The sequence below is a fragment of the Rhinopithecus roxellana genome, chromosome 8, assembly GCF_007565055.1.
Source record: "Rhinopithecus roxellana isolate Shanxi Qingling chromosome 8, ASM756505v1, whole genome shotgun sequence".
NCBI lineage: Eukaryota > Metazoa > Chordata > Mammalia > Primates > Cercopithecidae > Rhinopithecus > Rhinopithecus roxellana.
Window position 1 is genome coordinate 19043925 of NC_044556.1, and position 18492 is coordinate 19062416.

The 18492-nt window shown below is 55.0% G+C and overlaps 2 protein-coding genes across 2 annotated transcripts in view; one reads left to right on the forward strand and one right to left on the reverse strand.

The window, feature by feature from the left end:
* The first annotated feature begins 3424 nt into the window (after positions 1-3424).
* LOC115899270 lies at positions 3425-4816 on the forward strand. The gene is made up of 2 exons (XM_030937079.1): positions 3425-3856; positions 4154-4816. The coding sequence occupies exons 1-2, from the start codon at positions 3500-3502 to the stop codon at positions 4490-4492; spliced, it is 696 nt and encodes a 231-aa protein (XP_030792939.1). The 5' UTR covers positions 3425-3499; the 3' UTR covers positions 4493-4816.
* Positions 4817-7166: 2350 nt separating this feature from the next.
* PBX4 (PBX homeobox 4) overlaps positions 7167-18492 on the reverse strand; it is a 57373-nt gene continuing 46047 nt past the window's right edge. The window contains exons 3-8 of the mRNA XM_010386720.2: positions 15791-16038; positions 15313-15503; positions 14645-14780; positions 10288-10444; positions 9139-9245; positions 7167-7569 (exon numbers count right to left, since the gene is read on the reverse strand). Of these exons, the coding sequence (XP_010385022.2) occupies positions 7477-7569; positions 9139-9245; positions 10288-10444; positions 14645-14780; positions 15313-15503; positions 15791-16038 (932 nt within the window). The 3' untranslated portion in view covers positions 7167-7476. The remainder of the gene's footprint in view (positions 7570-9138; positions 9246-10287; positions 10445-14644; positions 14781-15312; positions 15504-15790; positions 16039-18492) is intronic.

The window sequence follows — 18492 nt, forward strand, 5'->3', positions numbered from 1 at the left end:
GGATGTTGAGCAGGGGAGGGAGACAGACAAACCCCCATTCACTACCTCCTTTTAAGGACCCAGCCTCTGCCCTCAGGGAGCTTCCAGTCAGATGGGGGAGGCAGCACTGGCTCAGCCAGGAGGGATAGAAGATACCTCAGCTTTGTGAAGCACCTGTCATGTGTTGGGTTGGATTCTGTCAAAAACCCATAGGGCAAATTATATTATGATCCCCATTTTACAGCTGAGAAAACAGGGTGAGAGAGGGACACTTGCTCAGGGCCCACAGGGAAGCAGAGCTGTTCACACACAGCCCTGGTCACTGACGTGCAATTGTGGCTGCTGACCTGGTCCCAAACTGACTCGAAAGTTTGCAGGCCAGGATGGTGCAGCTGAAAGAAGTCTGCCTTGGCAAAAGTTGCATCTTTGCACCTGGAGTCCTGGCTAGGCCGGGAGGCCCCTCTTTCCGGGACTACAAGATCCCCCTGGGATTTTTCAGCAAGATCATCCCCTGTCCTTTGTTATCTGGCTGCTGAGTGGCTTTCATGGGGTGGGGGCTTCTAGGCAGAGGGATGCTGGTGTGAGGGCCTGGCGGTGCTTGGCCAGGCCTTCTGGGAGGCCTGGGTCCCCGGCCTCAGCCCCGCCTGCCATCTGGCCCAGCTGAACACAAACACTTGGAAATGGCCGACCCAACGGAATCTGGGTTGTGGTCAGGCCGTGGCTGAAGAAGCCACTGGAAAAACACGCAGCCCACGGGGCCAGGCCCAGCTTACGTTTCACCAGGCAGGAGTGGCCTGCTGGGCGCCCAGAGCCGAGGAATGTCCGTTCTCTAACGCTTTGGAACGTGTTGTCTGACTGGGGAATCCAGCAGCTGGGTGGTGCCATCCTCAGTGCCCACTGGTCAGGCTGTGACTTACCTCCTGCTGCGTCCTTGGAGAATCAGGCCTCTTGGCGTGGCCCCCTGGCCCAGCCCCTGGCCAGCCGCTGCTGAAGACCCCTTGTCGGCTTGCACACCCCTGAAGACGTAGGGCTCACTCCCTTCCAGCTGTCATGCCAGGCAGCCGGAAGCCTGTAACTAGGCTGATTTTTTTATGGGAAGTTCTGGCTTCCTTGGTCACACAGGGGGGAGGTCAGTGCAGCCTGGGCGCTCCCTCCTTTCCCTGGGGTCCCACCTCCTTCTGGATCTCCGGATGTCCCCTTAGTCCCCTAGGATTCAGCATGTCCCAGATGGACCCGAGTATCTCACCCCAAAACGTGTTCCTCACCTTGGAGCCATGTCTCAGGGTTATCCATCTATCCATCTGCCCTGCGCCGCAGGCAGGGCTGGTGGCCCACACATCCACTGAGCGCCTGCTGGGTGCAGAGCACCTCGCTTGCATCTCTTCACTGACCTCTCCTGGTGAGGCTGATCCCGTTAATGCCCCACTTTGCAGGAGGTGGGGAACAGAAGCTCAGGGGGTTTCTTTCACGTCCTGAAGATGTGGTGGCAGATTCTGGAAGTAGAAGCCAGTTCCCCACTGGCTCCAGGACAAGGGCCTGGGAAACCTCGTTTGTCAGGCTGGGACGACGCCTGGTGGCCACAGGGAGAGCTGCAGCCTGGGCCATGGTGGGGCCTGCTGCAGTGTCCCTAGCTTAAGACTGGCTTTGGTTACTTCCCTGCTCACACAACCTCCATGGCTCCTCGGCGGGCACAGGGATGCTAGACGAGCCCCTCCTGTGTCATTACAGAGACTCCTGACTGCAAAACCTAGCCTCTTGCGTCAGACCTAAGCCCTGTCCTCACTCAACCTCACAGCCTGTTTCCCAGCTGGGGAATAAACCAACAATGGCCTCCGCCTCTTCAGGGATTGGCGACTGCAAGGCTGGCATGGATTAGGTGCTCTGTGACTGCAATCATCACCCTCAGTAACACACGGGAGAGGGGCAGGGACTTGAGCTGGGGTGTCCCAGGCAGCCTCAACTCCCCTCCCTCAGCAATCACTACCCGCCCCACCCAGGACAAGGCATCCGAATCAGGGCCTCAATTTCCTTCCCAGAGTGTGGGGGCCTCCAAACTTTATCGAAGGTCCTAGTCTATTGTGTCTTGAAATGCCCCCCGGAGTCCTAGGGGAACAGAAACGTTCATGAGGGAGTGGGTATAGGGCTTTGCCAAGCACTGATGAAGGGACCCTAGAAACTTCCATCTTTTTTTTTTGAGACAGAGTCTGGCTCTGGTGCAATCTCGGCTCACTGCAACCTCCACCTCCCGGGTTCAAGTGATTCTTCTGCCTCAGCCTCTTGAGTAGCTGGGATTACAGGCAGGCACCACTATGTCCAGCTATTTTTTGTATTTTTAGTAGGGACAGGGCTTCACTATGATGACCAGGCTGGTCTTGAACTCCTGACCCCAATTGATCTGCCCCCCTCGGCCTCCCAAAGTGCTGGGATTACAGGTGTGAGACACCACACCCTGCCAAAACTTTCATCTTGAAACTATATGAGGGAGACCTTGAAACTGTATATGGGGGACATTGAAACTGCATATGGGGGCCTTGAAGCTGCCACTGCACACCTCACTTGGCCTGAGCATACCTCCGTGACCTGGGTTTGGGGCCCTCTAAATCCTCCCAATGCATGGTCCAGGGGATGTGGAAATGTCTACTAGGGTTTGGGTATGGAAAGTCTTTGAATTCCCATGTGAGGGGCCTCGGAACTCCTATTTTCTTTTCTTTTTCCTTTTTTCCGGGTTCAAGCAATTCTCCTGCCTCAGCCTCCCAATTAGCTGGGATTACAGGTACCTGACACCATGCCTGGCTAATTTTCGTACTTTTAGTAGAGGTGGGGTTTCACCATGTTGCCCAAGCTGGTCTCGAACTCCTGACCTCAAGTGATCCGCCTGCCTGGGTCTCCCAAAGTGCTGGGATTACAGGGGTGAACCACCACACCCAGCCCTGAACTCATATTTTCAAGGTCCTACGCTTCTTGGCGGCCCTGGGAATGTGTGTGGTTGTGCCCATTCTTTGAGGTTGGAGGGGAACCTGAAAGGGTTTTGGAACTAAGCCCCACTGGCCCAGGGCCTGGGAAGGTGGTCTAGGGATCAGGGATAGCAGCCAATCCTCACCCTAGGACCAGAACCCCAGTTTCTGACCCGCCCTCTGTCCCAGGTGACCCTGATGGCTTCCCTTGAGGTGGAGAAGGCTCAGAGCCACAGCAGGGGGCTAGAGTGGAGGAGGGAGGCAGGCGAGGGGCCGCGGCGGGGGGTGGGGGGGATGAGGGGCAGGGCCAGGATACGTTGGGGCCAGAGCACCAGTGGGATGTAGCCATATGCAGGGCAGGGCCAGAGTCAGTATCTAGAATCAAAGGATCTAGAATCAAAGGCAGAGGTCCCAGAGAAGGCGGGGACAGGTGAGGGGCGGAGTCCTGGTGGACCGAGGCCACTTGCCCGCCCAGTCGTCTGATTCTTCCCCTCTCCCAGGAGAGATCGCGAAAGTAAACCGAACGCTGCAGGTTACTTCGACCTGTGACCCACGTGGGGTGACTGATGCCAGAGACCTCCTCCCCACACACCACGCCTCTCCTCATCCCTCAACCGTCGTCGGGATCCGCTTCTGTCCAAAAACCCCCATGGGGCAGGCAGACGCAAGGTTGCGACCCAGGGAGGGGCAGCACCGTCCCTAGGGTCACACGGCCCAGCCCCTTACCCCGTTACTTGGGGCAGGGGGCGATTCCGGGCCGAGGGTCGGGGCGACGGACCGAGAGTGACTGGAGCTACGCCCGCGGCTTCCTGAGTTGCCCGTCTCTATCCCAGGAGAGGGAACCAGCGCCAGGAGGAAGACAAGCACCTGCCCCTGCGGACGCCCCTAGCCCCTTGGCTGAGGTCGCAGGACGCCGGCTGGCGGTGAGGAGAGGCAGCTCAGGGAAAAGAAAGCTAGGGAGGGCTAGGAGGGGGTCGGGGGCTCCGAGGGGTCTTAGGGAGGGGTACAGCAGTTAGCCAGGAGGAGGGAATGCCAGTGCAGAGGCCCTCCCTGCGGCGGGAATGAGCTTATTCAGGGGCAGTGAGGGGGTCAGAGAAGAGGGAGATGCCCGGATCCTGTTCCGTTGTAAGATCGCCCCCTGGCGGCCCAGTAGAGAAGGGGCAGGGAGATGGGGCCGGTCCACCCTCCCGTTCTACCCTTCAGCTCTCCCAACCTGGCAGATGAGCGGCCCCCTTCTCCCAGCCTGGATGTCCCCACAGACAAGAAGGAATAACAGAATCCCAGACCTTTCGAGAGTACCCTGCATGGACACAGCCGTCAGCACCTTTCTGTGCTCATGGGATTGCCACCAAGCCCTTCGGGCAGGAACTCCCGCTGTGCCCATTTTACAGAGGGGCAAATGGGCTCAGGGAGACAGGGCAGCACGCAGGGTGCAGAGGCAGGACTCCAACCCAGGACTTCTGCCCTGTCTGGGGCTCTGGCAGGTTGGGCTGGACCAGGTTGAGGGTGTCCGGTGGAAGCTGGAGGAGCCACTATGGGCCCGTGAGGGTCCCAGGTAGGTGGGCAAGGTGGGAGGCTGGGGAATCGACAATGCGAGGGCAGGGGACTGTACACATCACCAGGGCTCCCTCTCTGTGCCTCGGTTTCCCTAGCACTTAGTTGAGGAAGGTGAGGACATCACTGACTCCCTCCTCAAATGGTCCCCCACTGGTTTTGGGATCTGCTGGGGATTCTTGCTTGAATCCACGTGCCCACAGGCCACCGGGAGTCCCTACAACGCTGCCAGTGGCCCCATTTAACATGCAGGTCCCAGGTCAGGCGTGGTGGCTCACACCTGTAATCCTAGCACTTTGGGAGGCTGAGGCGGGTACATCACCTGAGGTCAGGAGTTCAAGACCAGCCTGGCCAACATGGCAAAACCCCATCTCTACAAAAATAAAAAAATTAGCTGGGCATGAGGGCGGGCGCCTGTAATCCCAGCTACTTGGGAGGCTGAGGTAGGAGAATTGCTTGAACCCAGGAGGGGGAGGTTGCGGTGCGTGTCTATAGTCTCAGATACTTAGGAGGCTGAGGTGAGAGGATCGCTTGAGCTCAGGAGTTCAAGGCTGCAGTGAGGTATGTCACTGTACTCCTGCCTGGGTGACAGAGCAAGACCCTATGTCTAAATAAATAAGTAGGCCGGCATGGTGACTCAGTCCTGTAATCCTAGCACTTTGGGAGGCCAAGGCAGTCGGATCACTTGAGGTCAGGAGTTCAAGACCAGCCTAGCCAACATGGCAAAACTCCATCTCTACTAAAAATATAAAAATTAGCTGGCCCTGGTGGTGGGCGCCTGTATTCCCAGCTACTCAGGAGGCTGAGGCAGGATAATTGCTTGAACTTGGGAGGGAGAGGTTGCAGTGAGCTGAGATTCACGCCGCTGCACTCCAGCCTGGGTGACACAGCGAGACTCCGTCTCAAAAAAAAAAAAAAATGATAAACTTCCCGAGTGCTTTTCCTGCATGCTGTGCCTAATGTCCTGTTGGCCCACTGCTGTGCACGGCTTGGAGCTTGGCATCCTCCAATTCCTGTTTGGGTGCTGGGTGGCACCAAGAACCAGGGCCCTGGGTTCTATGCAGCCTGGGGTGTTGTGGGGCCCAAGGCATGACTGGGTGGGAACTAGAGGCCTGGAGTCGGGATGCCTCTGCCCATGTCCTGCTCATAACCAAGTTAGCCTTGACATGGGATTCCCTCCCCACAGTGGTGTGGCTGGGCTTTCTACCATTTGCAGCCGGGAGATGAAAGCAACTCCTGTCCCCGCCCTAAGTTCCTGTTGTCACATCCAGTCTGCCTGCCTCATGGCCCCCTGCAGCCCAAGACCCAGAAGGCGTGTCCCTGCTCTTGTGAGCTACGTTCCGGACAGAGGACAGAAGTTATCAGAAACACACACAAAAGTTGTGGGGGGCGGGTTCAGGGCCAGTTTCCAAGAGAAGGTCTTTTTATCTTTTTTCTTTTTTCTTTTAAATTGTGGTAAAATATACATAACATAAAGCTTACCCTTTAAAAAAATTTTTTGGCCGGGCGTGGTGGCTCACACCTGTAATCCCAGCACTTTAGAAGGCTGAGGCAGGCGGATCACGAGGTCATGAGATCGAGACCATCCTGGCTAACATGGTGAAACTCCATCTCTACTAAAAAATAGAAAAAATTAGCCGGGCGTGGTGGCGGGCACCTGTAGTCCCAGCTACTCCGGAGGCTGAGGCAGGAGAATGGCACGAACCCGGAAGGCGGAGCTTGCAGTGAGCCGAGATTGTGCCACTGCACTCCAGCCTGGGTGACAGAGCAAAACTCTGTCTCAAAAAACAAAACAAAACAAAACAAAAAGCCCCAGCAAAACAGCAAATAGAGCAAAACCCGAAAAAAGTGCAAAACTAATTCCCTGTAAAATTCTGAGTTCTGAACGTATAAATAAATATATATAATTGAGACAGGGTCTTACTCTGTTACCCAGGCTGGAGTGTAGTGGCGTGATCTCAGCTCACTGCAGCCTCAACATTCCGAGCTCAAGTGATTCTCCTGCCTCAGCTTCTTGAGTAGCAGGGACTACAGGCATGTGCCACCATGCTCAGCTAATTAAAAAAATTTGGGGGCGGGGGTTGGGTGCGGTGGCTCACGCCTATAATCCCAGCACTTTGGGAGGCTGGGGCAGGCGGATCACTTGAGCTCAGGAGTTCCAGACCAGCCTGGCTAACATTGTGAAACCCCATCTCTACCAAAAACACAAAAAATTAGCTGGGCATAGTGGCAGGCGCCTGTAATCCCAGCTACTTGGGAGGCTGAGGTGGGAGAATTGCTTGAACCTGGGAGGCAGAGGTTGTGGTGAGCCGAGATGACACCACTGCACTCCAGCATGGGTGACAGAGCAAGAATCTGTCTCAAAAAAAAAAATTCTGAAAGCAGAATTTTTTTTTGTAGAGACGAGGTCTCACTACATTGCTCAGACTGGTCTCAAACTCCTGTGCTCAAGCATTCCTCCTACCTCAACCTCTCAAAGTGCTGGGATTACAGGCATGAGCCACTGCGCCCAGTCAGGACATTTTAAAATCAGAACAGAATGATACGATTCCACAGAAGATAGTGTTGGGAGTTGGTGCCTGAGCGGCGCAGATGAGTGACAGAATCACAGCACACATGACACTGCAGCTGTGACCGGTGTCAACTACCACCCAAAACAAATCTGGTGAACAGACATCAGAATTAAAATAAGTCAAAAATTTTAACGGGAAAATCTGTGCCAAGTCCTAGAACAGACAATTCGTAGCGTTACCATAAAATTACTATCAAAAAAACAAACTGAGGTGGGAGAATGAGTAGCGTTTCAGGCCATCTGGAGTCCCAGCAGACACATGAGCCAGCGCCATGGGCCCGGCTGAGGAGGAGGGGCTCATGGGCACCACCACCCATCTGGGTTTTCTGAGGTCATTGGCGGCACTTTCAGTAACAACGCAAGGGCTGGCAATACATGGCAGCTCACGCGGTGCTCTTTCCTGCTTATCCCCAAAACTTAATCAGACACACTGGAGTTGATGCTGCCAGGGTCTCCAGCAGGTGACGCAGTTGCAGGTTGGGGGGTGGACCGCTGCCAGCTACCCTGGGTCTGAAACGACAGAGATCGAGCATCAGAGGGGTGGCCGTGAGACTGGTGACTACCCAGCTCTCGTGCCGCAGGCGGAGCCTCCGGGGTCCCTGGGAAAGCTTGAAAAAGATCCACAGATGACCTCCAACCCAGTGGAGGAGGGAAGGGATGGAGGGGTCAGCCCTGGGTCACAGCTGGCCTTGCCACCTGATATGGGACATGGACGAGCTTCCCTGGCAGGAAAACTGGCCTCTAGTGGCTTCCCTGGGGCTTGGGCAAAGGACTGACTGGCATCGGGTACAGCAAGGGCTCCTGCCCGGTGAGGGGCAGGGAGACAAGGTCAGGCCTGGAGCCCATGGCGACGCCTGGAGTGTCATGGTGAGACTCGGTAGGAAAAAGGGGTTCTGAAACCTGGCCCAACACTGGTCTGACTGGGCAGCAAGGAGGACAGGAGGCATCCACTTGTCATGAGGGGTGGGAGCTCTGTTTGCAGTGCAGAGATGGCGTCAGGTCCAAGGGTGCTAAGACGTTTGTCCACAGGACCCACCCCCACTATGGTGGGCACCGTACAGGCTAAGGAAGTGGCTGGGACTGCTCTGCCCATGAGTGTGGGAGCACCACCCAGGGGGCACTCTGCACTGGGGTGGATGCACAGCTGCTGGCGTGTAGTCAGGTCCCAGGGGTGCAAAGGGCAAGGTGAGGCCCCTCGCGTGTGTCCCTGGCTGGGGGCTGCATGGTGATGGGGGGCAGCTGCCACAGCAGGGCAGTGTGGGACGTGAGCTTCCCAGGACCAGGCGGGACCCCACAGATGGCACAAGGGGCATCTGTTCTCTGAGCCCCTGGGAGAGAGTGGTGAGTTGGGAGGGGCACTCGGCTCTGCAGGGCCCTGGCACACGCTGCACAGCCTTGCGCCTGTGCTGGGCATGTCACACCTGGGCCTCCGCAGTGTCTTCAAGACGGTCCCCACTTGTGGCCTCCCCTGCCGCTGGGGTCAGGCCCCTGTGGCCACCAAGGGGGAGTGGGAGGCCATGGGGCCTCGGTGGGGTGGGTGTGTCAGCTGCCTCAGACCCCTGGCTCCTTTTCTTCACGGTCGCCAAAACGAATCCTCACTGTGGTCAAGCAGGGTGCCCTCAGTTCCCCATCAGAGCAGCAGGAGAGGAGGTGCTGGCACAAGACCTGACTTCCTGGCCAAGCTGCGGCACTGAGGGCACCAGGTCTGAGCCCAAGGGAAGGTCCTGTCTCTCCTCTGCTTGCTGCCTGCCCCTCCCTCTTGAGGGAAGGACACCATGTCCTTCCACACTCCTTTAGGAGGCGCCCTTCCCCTCCACAGCCACAGCCCTCATCTTGGGGCTCATTCCCACTGACTGTTCCCAGCGGCTGCAGTGGTGACAGGTGGAGGTGGGGGAGGGCACAGTCATTACAGAGTGGGGCCCTGCAGAGCTGTGCCCCAGTGGTGGCCACACAGCATGGCCTGTGTGACTGCTGGGACCTTTGGGGGAGCTGCCCCAAGGCTGAGGGCTGACTGACAAGACGGCCTTTCTGAGGACCTGCCACCTACCTGGGCGCTGTGGGATGGTGCCTGAGACTCACCTGGGACTGCAGGCAGCCTCCCCCAGGAGGAGGCTGGAGAGAGGTCAGCGTCCGCAGGGTGAGGAAGGCCTCCCCAGCACTGGGGAGCGGGAAGGGTCCAGAGGAACCTGGAAGAGGTGGGAGCTGGGGTGGGCACAGTCGTGGCACCTCCTTGGGTGGGACCCGCCCAGCCCCTCAGCCGACAGGAGGCCTCGAATGTGGCTCCTGCTCCTCCTCAGCATCTGGCCTCTGCTCCTCAGCCCCCACCCCAGGGAGGCCAGTGGGGTCCTCCCCACCACACTGCTAATGTCCTTTCCTGTCTTGTTTTTTTTTTTTTTTTTTTGAGACAGTCTTGTTCTGTCACCCAGACTGGAGTGCAGTGACATGATCTCGGCCCACTGCAACCTCTGCCTCCTGGGTTCAAGTGATTCTCCTGCCTCAGCCTCCCGAGTAGTTGGGACTACAGGCGCTCGCCACCATGCCCTGCTAATTTTTTTTTTTTTGAGATGGAGTCTTGCTCTGTCACCCAGGCTTGAGTGTAGTGGCACAATCTTGGCTCACTGCAAGCTCTGCCTCCCAGGTTCACGTCATTCTCCTGCTTCAGCCTCCCAAGTAGCTGGGACTATAGGTGCCCGCCACCACCATGCCCAGATAATTTTTTGTATTTTTATTGGAGACGGGGTTTCACCATGTTAGCCAGGATGGTCTCGATCTCCTGACCTCGTGATCCGCCCACCTCGGCCTCCCAAAGTGCTGGTATTACAGGCATGAACCACTGCACCCAGCCCATGCTCGGCTAATTTTTTTTTTGTATTTTCAGTAGAGACAGGGTTTCACCATGTTGGCCAGGCTGGTCTTAAACTCCTGACCTCAGGTGATCCACTCACCTCGGCCTCCCAAAGTGCTGGGATTACAGGCGTGAGCCACCGTGCCCAGCACTTTCATGTCTTTTCTTATCAGTATCACCATTCTGTCCCCAAAGCACAGGTATCTGTTAGTTGGGTTCATGGCCAAGAGGAACAGAACTCTCACAGTTGAAACAGAGCAAAGAGTTACACAGAGTTGACCACTGGGGGAAGGGCGATATAGTCCCACTGTGGCCTCCCCAGATGCAGCTCAGTGGCCGTCCACGTGGGTACAGATGACTGTCCCTGGGCCAGCCTCACTCACCGGAGCTGGGTGTTGACAGGCAGCTGGCATGGTTCCCTGGGACCCCAACTTCGGTGGTATCCGCAGCTGTTTTACCCATGTAAATGGTAGCTTCTTCTTGAAACTTCCCCATGTTCTTTTTATACCGGATTCTTTTGTTGCCAAACCAGTTAGAGACCTGTGGACACACAGGAGTCACTGGAGGAGCTGACCTGGCAACTTCTGAGACACGACGCAGTCTGTGGGTTCCCTGTGGTGCCCATTGCTCCCACTGCCTTACAAGACAACACTGCACCCTGGGGCTGTGAAGAGATAGGGACTGAGGTGGTGCCCTCTGGACCACAGACCCAGGGAGATGTCCACATGGGTTGAGGACACCCTGGAGCCGGCATGTCTTAGAACTCTGCTGCCTAAAACCTTTGTTGCTGGAACTTGGACCTGGGATGGGGCTGGAAGGAAAACGAGACTGAGATGGGCGGGGAGGGACAGCGCCTCTGGCTGCCATTGCAGCAGGCGGCAGGTTACTTTCCGTGTTCGCTTCAGGAAAAGTGAGAGCCAGGGAGACCTGGGGATCCAGTAACTGTGATCGAATCCCAAACTTATCAAATGAAAACAAGGTGAACTCTGAAGGAGTAGTTGGAATGTACCAGGTGCTAGGCTAAGCACTCCTCATATATTCATATATTTTTCTTAATTTTAATTAAAAAATTGTTTCTTGGCCGGGTGTGGTGGCTCACGCCTATAATCCCAGCACTTTGGGAGGCTGAGGTAGGGGGATCATCTGAGATCAGGAGTTTGAGACCAGCCTGGACAACATGGAGAAACTCTGTCTCTACTAATAATACAAATATTAGCTGGACGTGGTGGCGCACACCTGTAATCCTAGCTACTCAGGAGGCCGAGGCAGGAGAATCCCTTGAACCTGGGAGGCAGAGGTTGCAGTGAACCAAGTTTGCACCACTGCAATCTAGCCTGGGCGACAGAGGGAGACTGTCTCAAAAAAAAAAAAAAAGAATTTTTTTTAGAGATAGGGTCCTGCTCTGTCGCCCAGGCTGGTCTCAAACTCCTGGGCTCTAGAGCTCCTCCCACCCTGGCCTCCCAAAGTGCTGGGATTCCAGGCCCAGCCTCATATATTGTTCTGCCTCATCCTCATGAGGACCTGGGAGGCAGCTGTTATCATCCCTGCTGTATGAAAGCAGAGGCAGGAGAAGAAGGAGCTGGTCCACCACCAAGGTGGAATCAGCCCAACTCTGACTGCAAACTGGCACTGGAGTCCCCCAGGGAGGGGCTTGTCACCTTTGGAGGCACTGCTGATGTTTGGGGTCCATCTGCTCTGTGGGGGCCGTCCTGGGCACTGCAGGGTGCTGAGCGGCATCCCTGGCCTCCACACACTGGGTGCCAGGAGCACCTCCCTCCTCCAGTCGTGACAACAAAAATGTCCCCTGGGCAGATTCACATGGGTGAGCACCCCAAGGCTAACGCCTTCCTACAGGCATGGAGACGTCCTCAGATGCCCACCCAGGGCCACATTTCAGTATCCCAAAGCAAGTAAAATAAACACATAGTGTAATAACAAACAGAAATGAAACAGCCAAGGGACAGAGGAGGATTGTGGATGACCTTTGCTACTTCAAACTTTTTTTTTTTTTTTTTTTGAGATGGAGTCTCATTCTTTCACCCAGGCTGGAGTGCAGTGGCGCGATCCCAGCTCACTGCAACCTCTGCCTCCCAGTTCAAGTTTTGCCTCAGCCTCCCCAGTAGCTGGGACTACAGGCACGCGCTACCAAGCCTGGCTAATTTTTGTACCTTTTTTTTTTTTTTTTTTTTTTGGAGACAGAGTCTCACTCTGTTACCTAGGCTGGAGTGTGGAGTGCAGTGGCATGATCTTAACTCACTGCAACCTCCGCCTCCCAGGTTCAAGTGATTCTCACTTGAATCACTGAGGCTACTGCCTCAGTGTCCTCAGTAGCTGGGATTATAGGCGCGTGCCACCAAGCCTGGCTAATTTTTGTATTTCCAGTAGGCACGGGGTTTCACCATGTTGGCCAGGCTAGTCTCGAACTCCTGACCTCAGGTGATTCGTCTGCCTTGGCCTCCAAAGTGCTGGGATTTCAGGCATGAGCCACCATGCCTGGCCAACATTTTTTTCTTTGGTGTACTTACATTATCCTTGCAATGTTAACTGTAAAAAGAAGGATCCCCAAAAAAATAAAAATAAAAAAATAAATAAAAAATAAAAATAAAATAAAAAAAATAAAAAAAACAAACAAAAAAAAAGAAGGATCCCTGTCTGTGTGCTCTCTGTTCTAAAAATAGTGTCTGCCTTCCCCTGGGGTGTGAGCAGCCTTCTCTGGATCCACATGGGAGGCCCCAGAGGCTCCATCCTGGTTGAAGCGGCCCTGGTTGTCCTCCAGACAATTGTTCCTTGGGGGGCCAAATGTCTCACGCTTCTCCAGGGGCCTTGAAGACCCAGAGGTGCAGCCCCTTGCTCCAGCTCTGGCCTTTTTTCTGACACCACAGCAGATCCCGATGAGCAGAGTGAGATGTGACTATGACCTCAGGATGTTTTGCTGCCTGCGTGACCCTGAGGGGTTCCAATTGCTGTCTGTCACAGAGACTTGACTGGACTTAGTCTGAATTGGGGCAGAGCGTGATGGTGAAGGACTAGAAACTCAGCCCCTCCAACTACAAAGTAGGGAGGGCTGTGGTGACATGCAGCAAGCCATGCTGTGGGTCAGCGCCTGCCATTACTGCTGCCACAGAAGCTGTGGGGCTGTGCCTTTCCGGGTGGGAGGGCGGCACCCAGGGCCTATTCCACACACTCATGTTGCTGCGGGGGTATGGCCTGGACCTGGCTTGCTGCTGTAGGCTGCCTGGACTTACTGTTCCCATGCTAAAACCTTCAGAAATGTTTCTTAGCCTCTTGGTCTTAGTGTCTCCCTCCTTCATCCCCGGTTCCACAGAGGACACTGGTGGCTGCCTACCAGGCTATAGAGTCAGGGAGCTCACACTCCTACCACGTCACCTCAGGGAGTTCATACTCCCTACCACATCACCTTAGGGACCTCACACTCCACAGCATCCCCCAGGGAACTTACACTCCACCTCAATCACCTCAGGGAGCTCACACTCCATCTGGATCCCTCAGGGAGCTCACACCCCCCTGTATCCCTCAGGGAGTTCACATTCCACCTGAATCACCTCAGGGAGCTCACATTCCATCTGTATCCCTCAGAGAGTTCACACTCTGTCTGTATCCCTCAGGGAGCTCACATTCCATCTTTATCCCTCTGCATCCCTCAGGGAGCTCACACTCCATCTGTATCCCTCAGAGAGCTCACACTCTGTCTGTATCCCTCTGCATCCCTCAGGGAGCTCACACTCCATCTGTATCCCTCAGGGAGTTCACATTCCATCTGTAACCCCCAGGGAGCTCACACTCCATCTGTATCCCTCAGGGAGCTCACACCCTGTCTGTATCCCTCAGAGAGCTCACACTCTGTATCCCTCAGGGAGCTCACACTCCATCTTTATCCCTCTGCATCCCTCAGGGAGCTCACACTCCATCTGTATCCCTCAGAGAGCTCACACTCCATCTGTATCCCTCAGGGAGCTCACACTCCATCTGTAACCCCCAGGGAGCTCACACTCCATCTGTATCCCTCAGGGAGCTCACACTCCATCTGTGTCCCTTAGGGAGCTCACACCCCATCTGTATCCCCCAGGCAGCTCACACTCCATCTGTATCCTTCAGGGAGTTCACACTCTGTCTGTAACCCTCAGGGAGCTCACACTCCACAGCATCACCTCTGGGACCTCACATTCCATCTGCATCCCTCAGGAAGTTCCCAGGTCTCTCTGTGGGTGCACTTGCACCCCTGCCTCACAGATGAAGGGGGAGAGTGCTAGAGTCCCACATTTGTAATGCAGAGCCTGAATCTGAGCCAGTCTGGCTGACTCACAGTAGGGAGACTTGGCTCCTGTTCCACACTTTTTTTGTTTTTCAGAGACAGGGTCTCACTCTATCATCCAGGCTGGAATGTAGTGACCCCATCATAGCTCACTGCAGCTTCACCCTCCTGGGCTCAAGTGATCCCCTCACCTCAGCATCCCAAGTTGCTGAGACCATAGGTACACATCACCAAGCCCAGCTAATTTTTTAAATTTTTTGTAGAGACAGTGTCTCACTATGTCGCCCAGGCTGGTCTTGAACTCCTGGACTCAAGCGAACCTCCTACCTCATCCTCCCAAAGCGCTGGGATTCCAGCAGCCGTGCCTGGCCTCTGCACACATTTAGCGAACTTCCCTGGGTGTCCCCATGGGACCTAATCATCCACTCCTCCCAGGCGTGGGGAGGCATGGCAGGAGAGAACGTCACCTGGGAGACAGTGATGCCGCCCTTTCTGGCCAGCTCTTCTTTGGCTTCTTCGCTGGGGTAAGGGTTGTTCAAATGGGAGTAAAAATACTCATTCAGCACTTCCGTCGCCTGCTTGCTGAAATTCCGCCGCTTGCGCCTGCAAAAACAGCCAGCCTTAGTCAGCGTTAATATGCTAGGACTCTAGTACCGCCCCCACCTCTAGTTCTGAGTATGATTTTCCAGTAGTTCTGAAAACAGCAATCACTTGAGGTTAGGAGTTCGAGACCAGTCTGGTCAATATAGTGAAACCCCATCTCTACTAAAAACACAAAAATTAGCCAGACATGGTGGCGGGTGCCTGTAATCCCAGCTACTCGGGAGGCTGAAGCAAGAGAATCGCTTGAACCCAAGAGGCGGAGTTTACAGTGAGCCGAGATCGCACCACTGCACTCCAGCCTGGGCACCAGCATGAGACTCAGTCTCAAATAAATAAATAAAACCAAAACAAAATAAAAATAAATAAAAATGAAAACAGCAATACTTCGGGCCTTCCTCCCAAGAGGCTATGCGAGGCCTCCAACTGTGACTGCGGACACAGCCTCCAGGGCTGTCTTCAACCCAAGCCAGGACTACTTCCCTCCAGTCCCTCAGAGCCGGCCCTTGAGGTCTCGGGTGCATGCGGCCCTGACCTGGCATCGAGCAGCCGCGAGCGCAGGGTCATCACCGCCTCACAGGTGCTCTGCTTCAATTGCATCTGGATGGTGCTGAACTTGCCGTGAATGGCGCCGACCATGCGCTCAATCTCCTTAGGGAAGACGGGCCTCATCCTGCTCTGCTCCTGGAGGAGGTTGGTGACGTGCGTGGTGAACTCACGACATGCCTGGGGTGGGAGCACAGACACGCCGGCCTGTGACTAGGCAGCAGGGTGGCACGGGGCAGCAGGTTCCACAGTGGAGCGGCTGCCTGCCACCCCCTGTGGCTCACAAACTGGCGGGTGACTGTTAAGTAAATGGAAAGGGTTTTCAGTAAAAATCGGCCACCTCTGCAGTGACCAACTGCATGGACTCCCTGTTCTGCGCCACGAAAGAAAGGTAGGTTAGCGTTCCGTGTTTCGCTTTGACAAATGCGCATTCACATGACAGAAACTCTTCCATGCAGAAAGATCACCTGTTCATATTTCTCTAGCTCAGAGTGGTAAATCTGTCGGATCTGGGACAGCTTGGCCCTGTAGTCAGAGTGCTCAATGCTATTGTCATTTGGACAGCCACCTGGTGTTGCTGTGCCGGCCCCGGCCACCGCTCCTCCTCTTCCTCTCTTCTCGGGCCTGCACACGCCCTCGGCCAGCAGCATGTTATCCAGCCTCAGGAGCTGGGCGTCAGGGGGATCTTCGTCCTGAATGCCACAGATGCTTACCACTAGATAAGAGAGACGGGGACAAATCACAATTCATTTTCTGGAGAGAAAACAAACCATGAGAACATGTGAGCACTGGCGTTATGTCTGAAGATTTTTGCATAGAACCCTTCGGGAGAAAGGAATACTCCACTTTATCACCAAATTAGATGATAGACACTGAGCACCCCGCTAAGACATAGGTCCAAGTGCCATCCTCAGAGCGCAGTCTGGGGAGGAATGGGGAGAGACAGGTCGCAGTTTGGCGTAGCCCATGAGGGCAAACCTTGGCCACAGCTGTGTGCACGCAGCAGGGCCAGGCAGGCACCTATTACTGGGGACACCTGAACCCCTGAACCAAGTCTCCAGAAGTGCTGGGGAAGAGGGGGTGCCTGAGATGCTGCACACTGATAAAGGTAAGTGGCAGGCTGGCACCGGCAGCGTGGCTGGCCTGGGCCCAGGACTGTGCAGCTGTAGGCCTGTTGTGGCTGGTGGGTGGGGGGGCTGTGTGTCGGGTGGGGGTGCTGTTATAAAGCTAGAGAGGAAAAGCCTGATGAAGAAAGTGCCAGAAAAGATGAAATAACCCACTGAAAGATTTTAAGCAGAGAAACAAGATAAATACTGGACCCTACAATTTGGAAAACCATTCCAGCTCTGCAGAGAGGGGACCTGCACAGGGGCAGGGCTGGACTGCAGGGGAAGCAGTCAAGGGGCAGACCTCACAGCTATGGGGTCTGCAGGTCAGCTACAGGGCAGTCAGAGAACCCCCAGGATTCGAGCCCTGAGACACAGGTGTCAGAGAAGAGTCCAGGGTCATTCCCAGATTCTGCTGTGGGCAGCATAGCCAATGGCGCCCCATTCTCCCAAGTAAAAAGCCTAGAGCTGCAGCTTGTGCAGGTGGGGCTGGGTGAAAAGGAGGCTTCAAGGCCAGGTACAGCGGTTCACGCCTGTAATCCTAGCACTTTGGGAGCTGAGGCGGGCGGATCACTTGAGGTCAGGAGTTTGAGACCAGCGTGGCCAACATGGTGAAACCCTGTCTCTACTAAAAATACAAAAATTAGCCAAGCGTGGTTGTGCCTGCCTGTAATACCAGCTACTTGGGAGGCTGAGGCAGGAGAATTGCTTGAACCCGGGAGGCAGAGGATGCAGTGAGCTGAGATCTTGCCAGTGCCAGTGCACTCTGGCCTGGAGGACAGAGAGACCCGGTCTCAAAAAAAAAAAAAAAAAGTGTTATCTTAGAATCAGGCTTTTTTTTTTTTGAGATGGAATATCGTTCTGTCACCCAGGCTGGAGTGCAATGGTGTGATCTCCGCTCACTGCAACCTCCACCTCCCAGGTTCAAGCGATTCTCCTGCCTCAGCCTCCCGAGTAGCTGGGACTACAGGTGCATGCCACCACGCCTGGGTAATTTTCGTATTTTTAGTAGAGACAAGGTTTCACTATGTTGGCCAGGCTGGTCTCAAACTCCTGACCTGATGATCCGCCACTGTACCTGGCCTGTTTCTAAAATTTCTATCACCACGTCTATGAAAAATCATTACCAGGAATGAGGGCATCAGGATACATCCCCTTGGGAGGCTGAACTGTATCGGAGTGGATATTCCTCAAACTGCTTTTGTGAATATCACTCAAGTTTGGCTCTGTCTCTTCATAGACACCCTCCTCTGCCTCCACGTACTTATTTAAGCAGACACTTCAGGCTATACTTGGTGCTGCCTCCCTGCAGCCTGTGGCCACTGTGGCCCTTGGCCTCAGAGCTTCAGAAAACACCCCCTCTCCCCGAGTGCCAGGCTGAACTGCAGGTTCCCACTACCTCATACTCAAGGCCCCTCACCACCAGCTCACTCAGTCTCTTTGGGCTACACCGAGGCTCTTTCTGAAATGGCTAAAGGAAAAGTGTCCCTTTTATTGGCAGGCAGTCAACCTTCCAGTTTGGAGGCCCAATTTCCCCCCCCCCTTTTTTCTTTTTTAAGACAGAGTCGGCTGGGCGCGGTGGCTCAAGCCTGTAATCCCAGCACTTTGGGAGGCTGAGACGGGCGGATCACGAGGTCAGGAGATCAAGACCATCCTGGCTAACATGGTGAAACCCCGTCTCTACTAAAAAATACAAAAAAACGGGCCGGGCGCGGTGGCTCAAGCCTGTAATCCCAGCACTTTGGGAGGCCGAGATGGGCGGATCACGAGGTCAGGAGATCGAGACCATCCTGGCTAACACGGTGAAACCCCGTCTCTACTAAAAAATACAAAAAGCTAGTCGGGCGAGGTGGCGGGCGCCTGTAGTCCCAGCTACTCGGGAGGCTGAGGCAGGAGAATGGCGTAAACCTGGGAGGCGGAGCTTTCAGTGAGCTGAGATCCGGCCACTGCACTCCAGCCCGGGCGACAGAGCGAGACTCTGTCTCAAAAAAAAAAAAAAAAAAAAAAAAAAAAAAAAAAAAAAAACTAGCCCGGCGAGGTGGCGGGCACCTGTAGTCCCAGCT